At 41.1% G+C, this 17,740-nt stretch overlaps 1 protein-coding gene across 1 annotated transcript in view; it reads left to right on the top strand.

Annotated features, from left to right (window-relative positions):
• Positions 1-17,740, top strand: part of LOC140728746 (mucin-3A-like) — a 77,343-nt gene that overhangs the window by 20,541 nt on the left and 39,062 nt on the right. The window contains exons 4-6 of the mRNA XM_073047693.1: positions 8,342-8,400; positions 11,943-12,067; positions 13,771-13,830. Of these exons, the coding sequence (XP_072903794.1) occupies positions 8,342-8,400; positions 11,943-12,067; positions 13,771-13,830 (244 nt within the window). The remainder of the gene's footprint in view (positions 1-8,341; positions 8,401-11,942; positions 12,068-13,770; positions 13,831-17,740) is intronic.

The raw sequence follows: 17,740 nt of genomic DNA on the forward strand, positions 1-17,740 counted from the left end.
AGTGAATATCAGACGACTGGAAAATGGTACTGGAGATGTAGTGATGAGGGACAATGAAATGGCAGATAAACCTGATATGCAGTTTGCATCAGTCTTCACTAGAGCAAACACTAGTAGGATACCAGAAATTTGAGAGCGTCAAGGGGCAGATTTTATTGTGGCTGGTATTACTAAGGAGAAGGTGCTTCGGAAGCTGAAAGGACTGAAGGCAGGTTAGTCACCTGGACTAGATGGACTACACTCCTGGGTTCTGAAAGAGATAGCTGAAGAGATTGTGGGGGCATTACTGGTGATCTTTCTAGGATCACTAGATTCTGTAATGTTTCTGGAGGACTGGAAAATTGCAAATAATTCTCCACTCATTAAGGAAGGAAGGCAGAGAAAAAAAAGAAATTATAGGCCAGTTAGCCTGCCTTCAATGGTTAATAAGATATTGGAGTACCTTATTAAGGGTGAGGTTCATGGTAAAGTAGACCAAGGTCAGTATGGTTTCCTTAAGCAGAAATCTTGCTTGAGATATAGAACCATAGAACATTACAGCACAGAAACAGGCCTTTTGGCCCTTCTTGGTTGTGCTAAACCATTTTTCTGCCTAGTTCCACTGACCTGCATCTAGATCATATCCCTCTCATCCATGTAACTGTCCAAGATTTTTTTAAATGTTAAGTGAGCCCACATTCACCACTTCAACTGGCAGCTCATTCCACACTCCCACTACTGTCTGTGTGAAGAAGCTCCCCCTAATGTTCCCTTTAAACTTTTCCCTTTTCACCCTTAACCCATGTCCTCTGCTTTTTTTCTTCCCTCACCTCAGTGGAAAAAGCCTGCTTGCATTCACTGTATCTACAACCATCATAATTTTATACACCTCTATCAAATCTCCCCTCACTCTTCATATCTGTTGGAATTATTTGAGAAATTACAGACAAAATAGACAAAGGAGAGTCAATGGATATTGTTTACTTAGAATTTTAGAAGGTCTTTGACAAGGTGTCACACATGAGGCTGCTTCACAACAGCCCAATGGAATTACATGAAAAATACTAGCATGGATAGAAGATTGCGTGAGTGTCAGAGGGCAAAGAGTGGGAATAAAGGGTTATTTTTTGGTTGGGTGCCGGTGACTAGAGGTGTTCCATAGCATTTGGGACAGCTTCTTCACAGGTTATATGCTGATGATTTGGCTGATAGAATTGATGGTTTCGATCCAAGGTTCATTCAGGAAATGGACGCAAAACTTGTTGCTTCACAAACATTTTATAAAGAATTGATAGAAGAACTCAGGAATGGAGCAGTGATAAATGTCTACTAGTTGAAGAGACAGAGTAAAACTAAGATTAAGATGGCACTGCTTTGTGTTTGGCTATTTTATACCACAGAGATAAGGAAATATTCCATTTAAATCTATAGATAAGAATTAACCAATCAGAAGGCTACTATTCAATACTGCAGTACCAATCAGAAAGCCCTTATTCAAGTAACGCAGAAGACACTTCCATAGATTTCCAGAATTATATTTCCCATAGCCACTAGAGGCATATTAAACTGTCATGTGTATATAAGAATGACTTACTATTAAACTACAAAAGAAAAAGAATGAAACAGTCAGATTCAACAAAGAGCAGGTAGTGTTGATGAAGCAGAAAACATGCAGAAGGGCTTAGAGAGATCAGAAGAATAGGCAAAGAACTGGTATAAGGAATATAGTGTAGGGAAGTGTATGGTATTGGACTTTGGTGCACTGAATATCGGCATAGTTTGTTTTCTAATAAGGCAAGATTTTAAAAATCAGTGGTGCAAAGGGACTTGGGAGTCCATGTGCATGATTCCCTGAAGGTTAACGTTATGTTTTGTAATTCTAAAACATAAAACTAATAGAAAGAAAAACATGGAACTGGGAGATAGTGCGTGTCTACTTTAGTTTCATTTTTTAAGTGAAGCGCATGCTTGTGACGTGTTGGTGTGATGATGCTCTTGATTCTATTCATATACTTTTTCAATTAATCCATAATGAATTATTTAAACAAATTAATGCTTAATAAAACAATACATTTGGAATATTACTCAAATATTACTGATATATTAAATACACGACACTCTTCCCTGCTCAGCTATAAACTCCAACAATATAGAACGCATTCATATGAGATAAATTATATGTCAATATATGTATACACTGTATACTGTATAATACAACTACTATACAGACATCCACAGCATAGTAAATTTTAAATTGTCCCATTCAGGCTTAAAGATTTCATTGCTGTGGAGGATTTCTTACTCTTGTAGTATAACGTCTTTCCTGACAAGTGGTTTTGGGTGGGGGGAGGCGGGGGGTCAATCTGCTTGGCAAGTGAGAATTGTGGCTGTGAAACTATTTCAGGTTCTGGGACCTCCTCTGAGGTGGTTGTAGGAGTTGACTGTGGGACTGCATCATGCCCCAAGCCCATAGTCTTCTAATCTTCTTAACACTGTCTTGAGATTTTGCAAATGTTCCTCATCATCCTTACCGGTAACAATGATGTCATCCAGGTAGCATTGAGTGCCTGGATATCCTTGCAACACCTGGTCCATAGCTTACTGCCAAAGTACAGGTGCAGATGCTACTCCAAAAATAGGCCTATTACAGCAATAAAGCCCTTTGTGAGTGTTTATGATAAGAAACATTTTGAACTCTTCTTCCATCTCCATTGTAGGTAGACCTTAGCTCAATCCACTAAGCTGAAGTGCTTCCCTCCAGAAGGATTTGTAAAGATATCCTCTCTCTTGGGCAGAGGGCATTGATCAATTTTCAGTATTGGGTTGATGATTAACTCAAAATCTCCAGAAATATTGACGGACCCATTCTTCTTGGCTACTGGGACCCCTGCTGTTGTCATGTGCTCCACTCAACTTTGGAAAGAATTCCTTCAATCTCCATGCAATCTAGCTCACTGACTACTTTATCCCAGATGATATATGGAATCAGATGGGTTTTGTAAAACTTCAGCGTGGCTCTTTCGTTGAACACTATTTTACCCTTGATAGGTCTGAGTTTTCCAATTATATCATTGAAGACTGCTGTGGCATCTTCCAATATCTTTCTTAATTCACTTTCAGTTGAATCAATTGCAAATGATATGGCATTCGAATGACAGCTGGATCTCCAATCAAGTTGTAGTTGTCTCAGATACAGCTCCCATTGTTGTCTCTCCTGTTTTTACCACATACAAGCCCAAAATGCCTTCTTGGTTGCTGCATATTGCTTGTCTCTAGTATGCTTTCACTTTGTAAATCTCAAGAACACCAAGTCCTGTGTCACTCTCATCACTATGAGATTCATCATCAACGGCATGCAGATTAGTGTTCTTTTTGAAACTGCAACTTGACTTTTTATCTTTTCCTCTTCCTGGTGCAATCCACTTATTTTTGTCTGCCCAACATGCTTTTTGTATGCGTCCTACTTTGTCACATTTTCTACAAGTTTTGCTTTAAAATCTGCATTAATCTGGTGTATGTGAACCCTGCCACAATGGTAATGCAACATGTTCAGCCAGGCTGGTTTCTGTTTAACATTGGAATTTTGTTCATGCTCACTTTCATTCATGAAATCAACTCAATTGCACCTCTGTCAACTGCTCCCATTGATACAGCAATTTCAACTGCTCTTTTAAATGTGAGTTGAGCTTCAGTTAGGAACCATTTTTGAATGTTTTCTTCCAAGATTCCACAAAATAAATTATCTCTCAGTGCATCATTATGACCATCAATGAACTGACAATGAGAAGACAATCTATTCAATTCGGCCACATACGCTGAAATGGACTGAATGCTCTTCCTTTTGATTTCAGTCAAAAGGAAGAGGATTGAGTCCATTTCAGTGTATGTGGCTGAATTGAATAGGTTGTCTACTCACTTATGAAATCTAATGTCTTCTGCAATCAACAATGGATTTGGTTCTAAATATTCCCATATTACTTTCACAATATCAACAAAGCTCATTTTGGCTGGTTTGGTTGGTGTAGTTAAACTTATAAGCAAATTATATGCTTTTCCACCAGGAAGTATACCCACTAAATTCCTCCCCCACCAAAAAAACTCAAATAATATCAAAAAGTCCAATGTTTTTCAGAAAGTCAAATACTCAATCATATACTTTACGATGGCAGTTATATTCTAACAAACTTTCAATGTTAAATTGTGTCCGTTCCAAAGATCTCAATTTAGGTGTTTCCTTTGTACCTCACAGGAACTGCATTCAAACAACATATGCTGTATCGTTTCTTGACATGTGCACACCCTACAAATACCTGTATCATGCATTTTAATTCTAAACAAGGAATTATTCAACCTAGTATGTCCAATACGTGCTATAATTTCTTCCGTGCTTTCATACCCATGTCCCAGTTGAGTTTGCATCATCCTCGGAATTTTATATAAATTATGTACTTTCTTTTCCTTATCCCAACTTTGTTGTCACAGTGATTGAATAGAGTTTTTAATTATGGTTCTCAACTCTCCCCTTATGCAAAGGCACCACTACATTTACATCCTTAACTTTAAGTAATTGCTTGGGAAGAATATTTGCCATCGCATCTCCTTCAAACCAAACATGGATAGGAACCCATATGAAATGTATACACAGGCCTGGACCCTGCAGCCTCAATAGATGTTGTCCAGTCTCAAGAAGAATGTCTGCCCTACAATTTGAAGTAGCTGTTTTAATAGATGTCAAGACCAAAAGTGAATCAGAGCACAGAAGTAGATAATCAGGGCATTCTTCTTCGAACCATTCCAAAGCTGAAGTAAGAACAACCATCCCAAACATGAATACTATACTTAGTATGATAATCTTTTCTTAATAGTCTCCTGTAACTTTGGAACATAAACTCAAACATCTGAATGGCCTCTTACTAGATCACTTGAACTATCCGTATAGATATGTAAGAATCCATAATATCAGCCTTACATATATTGCTGAACATCCTGTTCAACTGATAACTAATCACTCATCTCAATCTTTTCCTGGCAGCCCAAATTAACTACAGGCAAAGGGGAAAAATATGGAAGAGTGACAGATTAAAGCAATATACATTTGCTTAAGTGACCTCCTACTTGCACCTAATCACACCCAACTAAACATCTGAGCACTACTTACTCCTCCTAGTAAGGCATCCCATCTCTTATGGTCTTTTGGGGGTAGCGGGGATAAGCTCCCACGGCCTATTAAAAGCTCCCAATGACTTGACAGCTCATCTAGGAGAAGGAAAACTCTGATCTCAAACCGCGGTGACCTTGCGGCTACACCTGCCCATGAGCAAGGCTTCGGGAGTAAACACTGAGGAAAGACCCAGAGCTGAAGTCTTGCATTTAGCTCAACAAGTGGTGTTCCACAGGGTATCATACTGCAACTCCTGCGATGCTTCTGGTGCCAAATTGTATCAGTCTCTGCCATTTAATTGGATTAATCAGTGGTGTGAAGTGAGGGAGCCTGCTGCATGGGCAACAGCTTGCTCCTCATATTGTACTGCCATAGTTTACATACTGGCTTGTATAGGCAGCTGGGAGGCAAAATTCATGGTCAACTCCGATCAATGGAGGGTCTACTCTATATTACAACAACAGAGGTCCCAGTATAATACCCTGTGGAACACCATGAGTCAGGATCTCCAACCAGAATAAGATCTAAGGACCACTACCCTCTAACTACCCTCTGTCTTCTATGGGAAAGCCAGTTCTGAATCCAGAATGTAAAGTCATGGTAGACCCCATGTTTCCTGTTCTTCTGAATGAGCCGATCATGTGTAACCTTCCAAATCCTTTACTAAAATCCATGTAGACCATGTCCACTTCTCTACCTCCTATGATTACCTTTAGCATCTCTTTGAAAAATGTTAGAATGGAACCTGACCTGTACAAAACATAACCTTATTAGATTATCTCTAATAAGGTCATGTTTTTCAAAATGCTCATAAATTCTAACCCCTCAAAATCCTCTCCTAAGCTTCCCTGCCACTGATGTCTATCATTTCGCGAAATATTCTTTTTCCTTCTTGAACAAAGGAACAACACTGGCTGCTCACCAATCCTCTGGGACCTCACCTGTGGCTAGAGAGGACGCAAAGATCTTGATTGAGGTTCCAAGAATCTCATCTCTTGCCTTCCTTAATAACTTGAGCTATATGCAGTAAGGTCCCAAGGACTTTAGCACCTTATCATTCTTCAATAGATCCAATATGTCTTCTCTTTATTTCAAAATACCCTTACATATTAGGATGCTCCACACTATCATCCATGTCTTTCTCCTTGGTGAATATCAACTCAAAGTACTCCTTCAGAACCCTTCCCACATCCTCTGTCTCAAATCATATGTCACCTCCTTTAACACTGAGAGGTCCTACATTCTCCCCAACAATCTTTTTGTACTTGCTAAGTGAATAGATTGCCTTCGCAATTTCCCAGAAAGAACCCAGCAATGTTGTCTTCTGTGCTGGAACAAATACGTACTGATCATGAAAAATCTGCTGAACACTCCTCACAAACTCATGTTCCCTTCACTCTTCATGTTAATGCAATCCCTTGTTATTCTGGGATAGATAAAGTCCTGTATGATCACTACTCAATGGGTTAATGACATGAATTCCCTGCATTACATACCATGGAGCAATGATGCATTTTGGAAGGATAAACCAGAAGACTGAGTACAGGATAAATGGTCAGTTACTTAAGAGTGTGGATGAACAAAGGGACCTTGGGGTTCAAATCCATACATCCCTCAAGGTCGCTGCACAGGTTGATAGGGTAGTTAAGAAGGTCTATGGGATGCTCAGCTTCATTAACAGGGGGATTGAGTTCAAGAGTAGAGAGGTCATGTTGCAACTCTACAAATCTCTGGTGAGACCGCACTTAAGAGTATTGTGTTCAATTCTGGTCACCTCATTATAGGAAGGATGTGGAAGCTATGGAGAGAGTGCAGAGGAGATTTACCAGGATGTTGCCTGGTTTGGAGAACAAGTCATATGAAGCAAGGTTAGCAGAGCTGGGACTTTTCTCTTTGGAGCGTAAAAGAATGAGAGGGGACTTGATAGAAGTCTACAAGATTATGAGAGGCATAGATAGGGTGGATAGTCAGTACCTGTTTCCCAGGGCACCAATATCAAACACCAGAGGGCATATGTACAAAATTAAGGGAGGGAAGTTTAGGGGAGACATCAGGGGTAAGTTTTTCTACACAAAGGGTTGTGAGTGCCTGGAATGACTTGCCAGGTATGGTGGTGGAGGCTAAAACATTAGGGGTATTTAAGAGCCTCTTGGACAGGCACATGGATGAAAGAAAAATGGAGGTTTATGGGGTAGTGTGGGTTTAGTACTTTTTTTTAAGGATTATATGGGTCGGCACAAAATGGAGGGCTGAAGGGCGTGTACTGAGCTGTAGTGTTCTATGGTAATTAAACCTCCATTTCTCCAGTTTGAGCAGTTTTTAAGGAGAAAAGATAGTGAGTACTAATTCTGCTCACCATACTCAGACATCATGGCAGATAATTCAGAATTTTTTTTAGAGAAAACCATAAAATAGTTAACAATCTTTAGACTTTCTAATAAAATACAATTTATAGTCAAATTTGGCAATTTCTGAATCAGAATCAGGTTTAATATCACTGGCATATGTCATGAAATTTGTTGTTATGCAGCAGCAGTACATTGCAATGCATAATGATTTTTAAAAACTGTCAACTCTGGCAAGAAGTATGTAAGTAGTGCAAAAAATCAAAGTAGTGGAGTAGTGTTCATGAGTAAAATGTCCATTTAGAAATCTGATGGCAGAGGTGAAGAAGCTGTCCCTTAATCATTGAGACACCTGTACCTCCTTCTTGATGGTAGCCATGGGAAGAGTGCATGCCCTAGTTGTTGGATGCCGTCTTTTTGAGTATTCACTCTTTGAAGATGCCTTGGATGTTGCAGAGGCTATTGTCCATGATAGAGCCGACTGATTTTACAAACTTCTGCAGCTTATTTTGATCCTGTGCTGTGCCCCTTCCCCATACCAGATAGTGATGCAGTCAGCTGGAATGCTTACCTGAGTACACCTGTAGAAATTTGTAAGTGTCTTTGGTGACATACTAAATCTCCTCAAAACTCCTACTGAAATATAGCTGCTGTTGTGCCTTCTTTGTAACTGCATTGATGTGTTGGGCCTTGGATAGATCCTCAGAGATGTTGATACACAGGAACTTGAAATTGGTCATCCTTTCCACCCCTGATCCCTCTATGAGGGACTCTGTGTGTTCCCTCCTCTCACCCTCTGTGAAGTCCACAATCAATTCTTAGGTTTATTCACAACTTGTTCTACGTTTCTTTTCAGATGGACACCATTTATAAGAAGATACATGGATACAAAAATGTGACTATTATAAACATCAGGTAATCTCAGAAATACCCAAGTAGCAGATGTCTAAACTGAGTTGTGCTCAGATCATGCTGCCCCAGACTTTACAACAACTTTGGTCCAGAACAGTGGTAACTGTGCCACAAGGTTCAACCAAGTGTGACATCAAGACATCTTACTTCTTAAAAGAAAATCACTCCAGTGATACAAAGGAAATGGTTGTTGTTTAAGAACAATTATTCCAACTGCAGGACATCACTGCAGGTCTTCCTCAGGGCAGTGTCTGAGGAGCAACTGTCTCTATCAATGACCACTGGTGGAAATGTTCATTGATGATTGCACAATGTCAATCCCATCTGCAGATCTTCAGCAAATGAAGCCATTCAGACCTAAATACAACAAGATCTGGACTATATGACAAGGGCTGATAAATTGAGAATATCACTCATACAATAAAAGTGACAGAACAAAACTATCTCCAGCAAGAAAAAAAACTTAACCATCTATCCTGTCACTTCAATGGAATCACCATATCTCATTCTGTCATCACAACAATATGATTCAACAGGACTTGCCACACAAATGTAGTAGATTTGCTGAAAGATCAGATCAGAAGCTGAGTATACTGTAACATGTGATTCATGATCTGATATCCAAGGCATTTTCACTTTCTAAATGACATAAGTCAGAAGAAATGATAACTACTTGCTGTATCAGTGCAAATCCAACAACTCCCTGGAAGCTTGACACCATCCATCACAGACGAAGCCAGGGGATGGTAGTATAGGGTTGTCTCTCTGACTGGCGGGCCATGACTAGCAGAGTGCTGCAGGGAACGGTGCTAGGTCCATATCAGTGAACTAGATGACAATGTGATAAGCTTGATCAACAAATTTGTGGATGACACCAAGACTAGAAGTGTTGTGGACAGTGGGAAGGACTATCAAAGCTTGCAGTGGGATCTGGACCAGATGGAAAAATGGGCTGAAAATGCAGATGGGATTTAATGCAGACAAGTGTGAGGTGTTTGGGTGGACTAACCAGGGTAGGTCTTACACAGTGACTGGTAGGGCACTGAGGTCTGCATTAGAACAGAAGGATCTGGGAATACAGATCCATAATTCCTTGAAAGAGACATCACAGATAGGTAAGGTTGTAAAAAAAAAGCTTTGGCCGTCATAAATCAATCTATACACTACAGGAATTGGGATGATAGTTTGAAATTGCATAACATGTTGGTGAGGCCAAATTTGGAGCACTGCATCCAGTTTTGGTCAGCTACCAACAGGCAAGATGTAAATAGGATTGAAAGAGTACAGAGAAAATTTACAAGATGTAGCTGGGACTTGAGGACCTGATTTCTAGGGATAGAATAGATTAGGACTTTATTCCTTAGAACATAGAAGACTGAGGGGAGATTTGATAGAGGTATACAATATTATGAGGGGTATATATTGGGTAAATGCAAGCAGGCTTTTTACATTGAGGTTGGGCGAGACTACAACTAGAGGTTATGGGTTTAAGAGAGAATGGTAAAATGTTTACAGGATACATGAAGGGGAACTTCTTCAGTCAGAGGACGTGAGAGTGTGGAACAAGCTGCCAGCGCAAGTGGTTGATGTGAGGTCAACTTCAACCTTGAAGAGAAACCTGGATAGGTACATGGATGAGAGGGGTATGGAGGTCTATGTTTCAGGTGTGAGTCAACAGGACTAGGTAGCTTAATGGTTCAGCACAGACTAGATGAGCTTCAGGTCTGTTTCTCCCTGTAATGTTCTATGACTCTATGACGTTTTTATTTAGGGTCAAGTTGGTGGGTACCCTATCCACCATCCTAAACCACCTTCCTCCACATAGAGGCTGTGGTGTGTATCAGCCATCAAATGCAGCCCAGCTATTCTTGACAGCACCTGTCAAAACTTTTACCAATAGCTTCAAAAGCTCAGTGGCAGCAGAACAGGGGAACACAAGTACCCTCAAGTTTGCCTTCAAATTGCACACTCTTCTGTCTTCATTGGCATTCAAATCTAACTCCTGGAACTCACTTCCCAAAGGTATGATGAAAGTACCTTCAACAGCCCCTTCTCTAGGAAATTTGGAAGGGGCAATAAATATTAGCCTTGCCAGCAATGCCCAGATTTCGAAAACAATTAGTGAAATTATTTCACTCTAGTCACCTGGATGCTTCAAAATGCTCCTTAGTCATGAATTCTGCATAGATAGGAAAGAATTTGCATTTCTGTATAACCTTCACTCCACCAGGATGGCTCATTGCCTTCAACCTACTTCTGAATTGACATTGTTGTTACTGTTGGGTGAACACAGTAGCCAACATGCTTACTGTTGGGCCACACTTGCAACAAAATGTACAATTTACTTTACGGGGTTATAATCTTCTATGTTCTATTATATTAGGCACATTTAAGAAACTCTTAGTTATGCACATGGATGATAGAAAAATGGAGGGCTATGTAAGGGGGAGGGTTAGATTAATCTTAAGAGTCAGTGAAAAGGTCAGCACAACATCCTGGGCTGAAGTGCTTCTGCTGTGCAGTGATGTTCTATGTTCTAAAAAGGTATTTGGCTTAGGTTACCTATTGGTTAGAATACAGTGCTGCTCTGGATTTGTTCCTATATGAGAGCATGAGACGTAGGTGCAGGAGTTGGTCAAATGGCCGCAAGTTCTCTCTGCTATCTGATAAGATATTGCCTGGTTTGTTCCCTGTAACCCCTGATTCCACTGCAGATCAAAAATATGATAATCTGGAATATATTCATTTATTCTACCTGCTGAATACAATTCCAAGAAATCAAGATTTCAAATCATGTGCAACTTTAAATTCAATTTGATGAACCAACGTGATCAGTTGTCATCATTAAATACATCACGTTATTCTAAAAATCCGAAGAGTTTACATCCTTCATGGAGCCACCTGCCTTATTCTGCTTGTGTGAGATTCTAGTTGCTCGCCTGTGATTACAGATCAGGTTACCAGCTCAGGCAAGTCAGATGTTGAATTTCAGATAAATTTATTAAAGTATTAAACTCAGTTCCCTGAAAAATATTGAAGCCCAAGGAAGCAAAATTACTTTCAACAGACGACTGAAACAGTTAGAAACATAGAAAACCTACAGCACAATACAGGCCCTTCAGTCCACAAAGTTGTGCTGAGCATGTCCTTACTTTAGAAATTATTAGGGTTACCCATAGCCCTCTATTTTTCTAAGCTCCATGTACCAATCCAAAAGTCTCTTACAAGACCCTATCATATCCACCTCCACCACCATTGCCGGCAGCCCATTCCACACACTCACCACTCTGCATAAAAAACTTAGCTCTGACATCTCCTCTGTACCTACTTCCCAGGACCATAAATCTGTGTCCTCTTGTGGCAGCCATTTCAATCTTGGCAAAAATCCTCTGACTATCCACATGATCAATGTCTCTCATCATCTTATACAAGATAATTCTTTTATTAATAATAATTTTAAATTATTACCCAAATGCACCTTTCATTATTCAAAAGGTAATGGCTGACCTTGATTGGTTTAATTTATCTTACTTTTTGCCTCATAGGCACGGCAGTATTATTGTGGATCACAAGGTTGTACTCGGTATGGAAAATGAGCAAGCAGTTTCTTCTGAAGTTATCAATAATAAAGTCAAAGAAATAGAAACAACTCTTAAAAATTCATCAGGAGGTAGGAAATAAACTCAAAAGTTCAAATTGACACCAAACATTTGGGTTGAATTATATGAGCTATTTATGTATTTTAAATCTGTGTGTGTTTTGTGGTGTGTTTAATATGGTATTTTGTCATGTGGGTTGGGATTTGGTAGACACGAAAGAGTATAGTTACGTAATCACACTTTGTCTTAGTTTAGTTTAGGCTAGTCTAGTGGAGAGGGGGTGAGCCAATGGGAATGATATTTTTGTTGACTGCTAACTAGATTGCTAATATCACCTATGAGGACACTTAGTTACACTGATTTGAAAACTAATATCACTATTAGACTGCTAATAAGGTCACTGTATCGCAAATTTAGTGTAGTTACCGGTAGTTTTTTTATCACAGTAGGATCATTCGTCTTTGCTGATTTCGTAATAAAGGATCAAACATAGCTTCCTCAATTTGGAACTTCATTATTTGGAAGTTCATCATACAGCGTCAATTACACTGGCTTAGTCTCTCAGTGGTTTTGGTTTATTTTCTGGTAACGTTGCATAAATGTTAAATATTCAAGGTGATAGACTTTAAATCCAATGAGTGGTTGATTCCATATATAAAAGAGTCTGATGGGACAGTGTAAAGGGAGCTTTACACTGGATCTAACCTGTGCTCTACTGGCTCTAGGAAATGTTCAATAGGACAGAGTACTATGTAAAACCCATTCAGTATCTGACATACAGCACTTGATGGAACAGTGTAGGTCTTTCTCATTTTTGGAATATCTGATTGAATAAACGGGCAGACTATTATTTAGATGGGGAGAGAATTCAAAATACAGAGATGCAAAAGGACTTGGAAGTCTTTGTGCAAGATACCATAAAGGTTAACTTCCAGGTTCAGTCAGTTGTGAAGAAAGCAAAGGCAATGTTGGCATTCATTTCTAGAGGTATAGAATATAAGAGCAGGGATGCGATGTTGAGGATCTATCAGGCACTCGTGACCACATTTGGAGTATTATGTGCAGTTTTGGGCTCATTATTTTAGAAAGGATATACTGACATTGGAGAGGGTCAGAGAAGATTCACGAGAATGATTCCAGGAATGAAGGGTTTCCATATGAGGAATGTCTGGCAGCTCTTGGGCTGTATTCCCCGGAGTTCAGGAGAATGGAAGGCATCTCATAGAACCATTCCAAATGTTAAAAGGCCTAAACAGATTAGATATAACTAAGTTATTTCCCGTGGTAGGGGAGTCTAGGACAAGAGGGCAAGATTTCAGGATTAAAAGACGTCATTTAAAACAGAGAAATTACTTTAGTCAGAGGGTGGTAAATCTGTGGAATTTGTTGCCATGAGCAGCTCTGGAGGCCAAGTCATTGGGTAGAGATAGATAGGTTCTTGATTAGCCAGGGCATCAAAGAGTATGGGGAGAAGGCAGGGGAGTGGGGTGACTGGAAGAATTGGATCAGCCTATGATTGAATGGCAGAGCACACTAGATGGGCTGAATGGCCTACTTCTGCTCCTTTATCTTATGGTCTAGTTTCTGAGGGTGTGATTAACTCCGTTTCATGGCTTAGGAAATGAAGTTTTGTTCTGTCCTGTGACCCAGCACTGATATTCTTCACCTAAATTGAATTCAGATTTTGAAAGCTTCCATCATTTCATATTTTGCATTTAAATCATCTTCCAACACTTTGTGAAGTTATTCACATAACTTGCATTTTAAATTTCAGGTAGTAATGGATTCATTTTTGACAATTCCAGTACAACCGTGGAAAACCCTGTTTTGATTGGTAAGGCATGCAATTAATTACTTTGTAACTGCAGAATATCTTGTTATTAAGTATAAATTCAGGTATGCATCAAGCATTTTTAGTAATTTTAAAAGTATTTGATGCAGCAGAAATGTTGCTATGCAGCGAACACAGTTGTTAGATTATATATCAATGAGCTAAGGTGGAGAGAAGATTTTTTTTTTAAACCCGTGAGATGCTGTGAATGCTTCGTCTGAAAGGTTGGTAGAAGCTTTTTATGGAGTGTTTGAGGCTCTGGGTCTGTACTCATCAGAACTCAAAGAATGAGAGGGAATCTCACTGAAACCAATCGAATGTTGAAAGGCCTCAATAGAGTGGATGTGGAGAGGATGCTTCCTGTGGTGGGTGACTCTAAGACCAGAGGACACAGTCTCAGAGTGAAGGGATGTCTGTCTATAACAGAGATGAGGAGGAATTTCTTCAGCCAGAGAATGGTAAATCTGTGGAATTTGTTGCTGAAGGTGGCTTTGGAAAACATTGGGTATATTATGGCAGAGGTTAATAGATTCTTTATTAGCCAGGGCATGAAGGAAAATTGGGAGAAGGCAGCAGACTGGGGCGGAGGGGGAAATGGCCGAGCAGATTCGCTGGGCCAAATGGCCTAATTCTGCCCCTACATCTTATGGTTTAAACCAAGATTACAAGAGGGGGATTGTATAAATTGCTAAAAAGGAAACACATGGAAGAAGAGGCAGCAAGTGAGACAACAGTGTACACCCATATTATGACAGTTGAGATAATGGAATTTCACCCTTACACAGCTCATGAACTGGTGAGATATGGAATAGAAGTTCATTCTCATGGAAATTATGTGAAAAATATAAACACAAATTGTTATAGAAAACAACAGCGATAGCAAGAGGCCATTTAAGAGATGTGCTTTAGAATATCAAAGCAGTCTCTCTTACTTGCACACTAATACCTTATCAAACAATGTAATAGCCATTTCTAGTTGATTAAAACAATAACCTTTCTCTTCTGTTTACAACACAATCAGAATTCCCTTACCAACAGACCGTGTACCCAGATGGACCTCACTATTGTGGGAAAAACCTTCTTTATGAACACCTCTTCTCTTACAAAATAGGGTCAATAGAGAAAAACAAGGATCTATGTCAAGGCAAATCACAATACAGAGTTTTGTTAGGAATGTAATCCTCTATAATGCAGGTCAACTCTGTATTTTGATAGCATCATCTGTGAATTATGATTCCACAGCCAAGAAATATCTGGATATATCTGGATGATGGGGTGGTAAATTGGATTAGTAAGTATGCAGATGATACGAAGATAGGTGACATTGTGGATAATGAAGTAGGTTTTCAAAGCTTGCAGAGAGATTTAGGCCAGTTAGAAGAGTGGGCTGAAAGATGGAGATTAATGCTGATAAGTGTGAGGTGCTAAATTTTGGTAGGAATAATCCAAATAGGACATACATCGTAAATGGTAGGGCATTGAAGAATGCAGTAGAACAGAGTGATCTAGGAATAATGGTGCAGAGTTCCCTGAAGGTAGAATCTCATGTGGATAGGGTGGTGAAGAAAGCTTTTGGTATGCTGACCTTTATAAATCAGAGCATTGAGTATAGGAGTTGGGATGTAATGTTAAAACTGTACAAGGCATTGGTGAGGCCAAATTTGGAGTACTGTGTACAGTTCTGGTCACTGAATTATAGGAAAGATGTCAACAAAATAGAGAGAGTACAGAGGAGATTTACTAGAATGTTACCTGGGTTTCAGCACCCAAGTTACAGAGAAAGGTTGAACAAGTTAGGTCTTTATTCTTTGGAGCGTAGAAGGTTGAGGGGGGACTTGATAGAGGTATTTAATATTATGAAGGGGATAGATAGAGTTGACGTTGATAGGCTTTTTCCATTGAGAGTAGGGGAGATTCAAACAAGAGGACATGAGTTGAGAGTTAGAGGGCAAAAGTTTAGGGGTAACACGAGGGGGAATTTCTTTACTCAGAGAGTGGTAGCAGTGTGGAACGAGCTTCCAGTAGAAGTGGTAGAGGCAGGTTCGATATTTTCATTTAAAGTAAAATTGGATAGGTATAAGGACAGGAAAGGAATGTAGGGTTATGAACTGAGTGCAGGTCTGTGGGACTAGGTGAGAGTAAGTGTTCAGCACGGACTAGAAGGGCCAAGATTGCCTGTTTCCGTGCTGTAATTGTTATATGGTTATATATAAATCATAAAACACACACAAATGACTACTGTAATGTCATTGCATAAAGGAACACATCACGTTTTTGTTATGGAGTCAAAGGTCAAAACTTGGGACACGTATAATAATAGTCAGCTCTCACATATTTGACCTGTAATTGAAGAACCAATTGTTGGTCCATGGTAGATCTGAAATGGTTCAAGCACGTTCAAAAGTTTGCAGGCAAGGTTTCTTATTCCCACTTAATTCCCAAAACATTAATGTGTTCTCAAATCGTAGAAACATAGAAACTTAGAGAACCAACAGCACAATACAGGCTCTTAGGCCCACAAAGTTGTGCCAAACATGTCACTATCTCAGAAATTACTAGGCTTACCTATAGCCCTGTGGCGGTGTGCTACACGCAGCGCTGAAATAACGACACACAGTCGGTGAGCTGCAGTTGCAAAAGAGATATATTCAAACTTCGCGGCCTCGCTTTAAAGCCTTCCTGTTCCTGCCCTCTCCGGGCGGGAATACTGTAGGGGGCGCGTATTCACAGTCCCATCCCGCGTGTGGGCTTTTCCCCTTGCTGGTGAAGCAGACTTGGTGCCCTCTTTGGAACCGGCCTCAATGCCGGCGTGCGCCACTTTGTGAGCCGGTTCGAGTGCGTTGGGAAGTGGGTCGCCACATAACCCCCCCCCCCCAGAACTGGCGATACACCCCCCAATGTCCACAGTCTGGGTCGGACTCTGTTTGGAAGGTCCGCCTCTGCGTCGCGGTGCCGGAATCTCGACCGGCTGCGCCACGTCCACATGGGCCGGTTTGAGTCAGTCCACCGTGAAAACCTCCTCTTTCCCCCCAATGTCCAGTACGAATGTGGACCCATTGTTTCAGATCACCGTAAACAGCCCGTCGTAGGGCTGCTGTAGTGGTGCCCGATGTCCGCCCCGTCGTACAAAAACGAACTTACAGTTTCGCAGGTCTTTGGGTACGCAGGTCGGGTTCTGCCCATGCTGCGGTGGGCCTGGGGGCCAGGTTACTGAGCCTCTTGCGCAGTCTGCCCAGGACTGCTGCGGGTTCTTCCTCTTGCCCCCTTGGGGCTGGTATGAACTCCCCTGGGACGACCAGGGGTGCGCCGTACACCAACTTGGCCGACGAGGCGTGCAGATCGTCATTGGGCGCCGTGCGGATTCCGAGCAGGACCCAGGGAAGCTCGTCCACCCAGTTAGGTCCTCTCAGGCGGGCCATGAGAGCTGACTTCAGGTGATGGTGGAAACGCTCCACCAGTCCGTTCGACTGTGGGTGGTAGGCAGTTGTGTGGTGCAGCTGTGTCCCCAAAAGGCTGGCCATAGCTGACCACAGGCTGGAGGTGAACTGGGCGCCTCTGTCGGAGGTAATGTGGGCCGGTACACCAAAGCGAGATACCCAGGTGGCAATCAGTGCCCGGGCGCAAGATTCAGAGGTGGTGTTGGTGAGCGGGACCGCCTCTGGCCATATTGTGAACCGGTCCACGATAGTCAGGAGGTGCCGTGCTCCTCGTGACACTGGCAGGGGGCCCACTATATCCACACAAATGTGGTCGAAACGCCGGTGGGTGGGGTGGAACTGCTGCGGCAGAGCTTTGGTGTGCCGCTGCACCCTGGCTGTTTGGCAGTGCATACACATTCTGGTCCATTCACTGACCTGCTTGCGGAGTCCGTGCCAAACGATCCTGTTGGCTACCATCTGGACGGTTGTCCTGA

The sequence above is a fragment of the Hemitrygon akajei genome, chromosome 6 (assembly GCF_048418815.1).
Source record: "Hemitrygon akajei chromosome 6, sHemAka1.3, whole genome shotgun sequence".
Taxonomy (NCBI): domain Eukaryota; kingdom Metazoa; phylum Chordata; class Chondrichthyes; order Myliobatiformes; family Dasyatidae; genus Hemitrygon; species Hemitrygon akajei.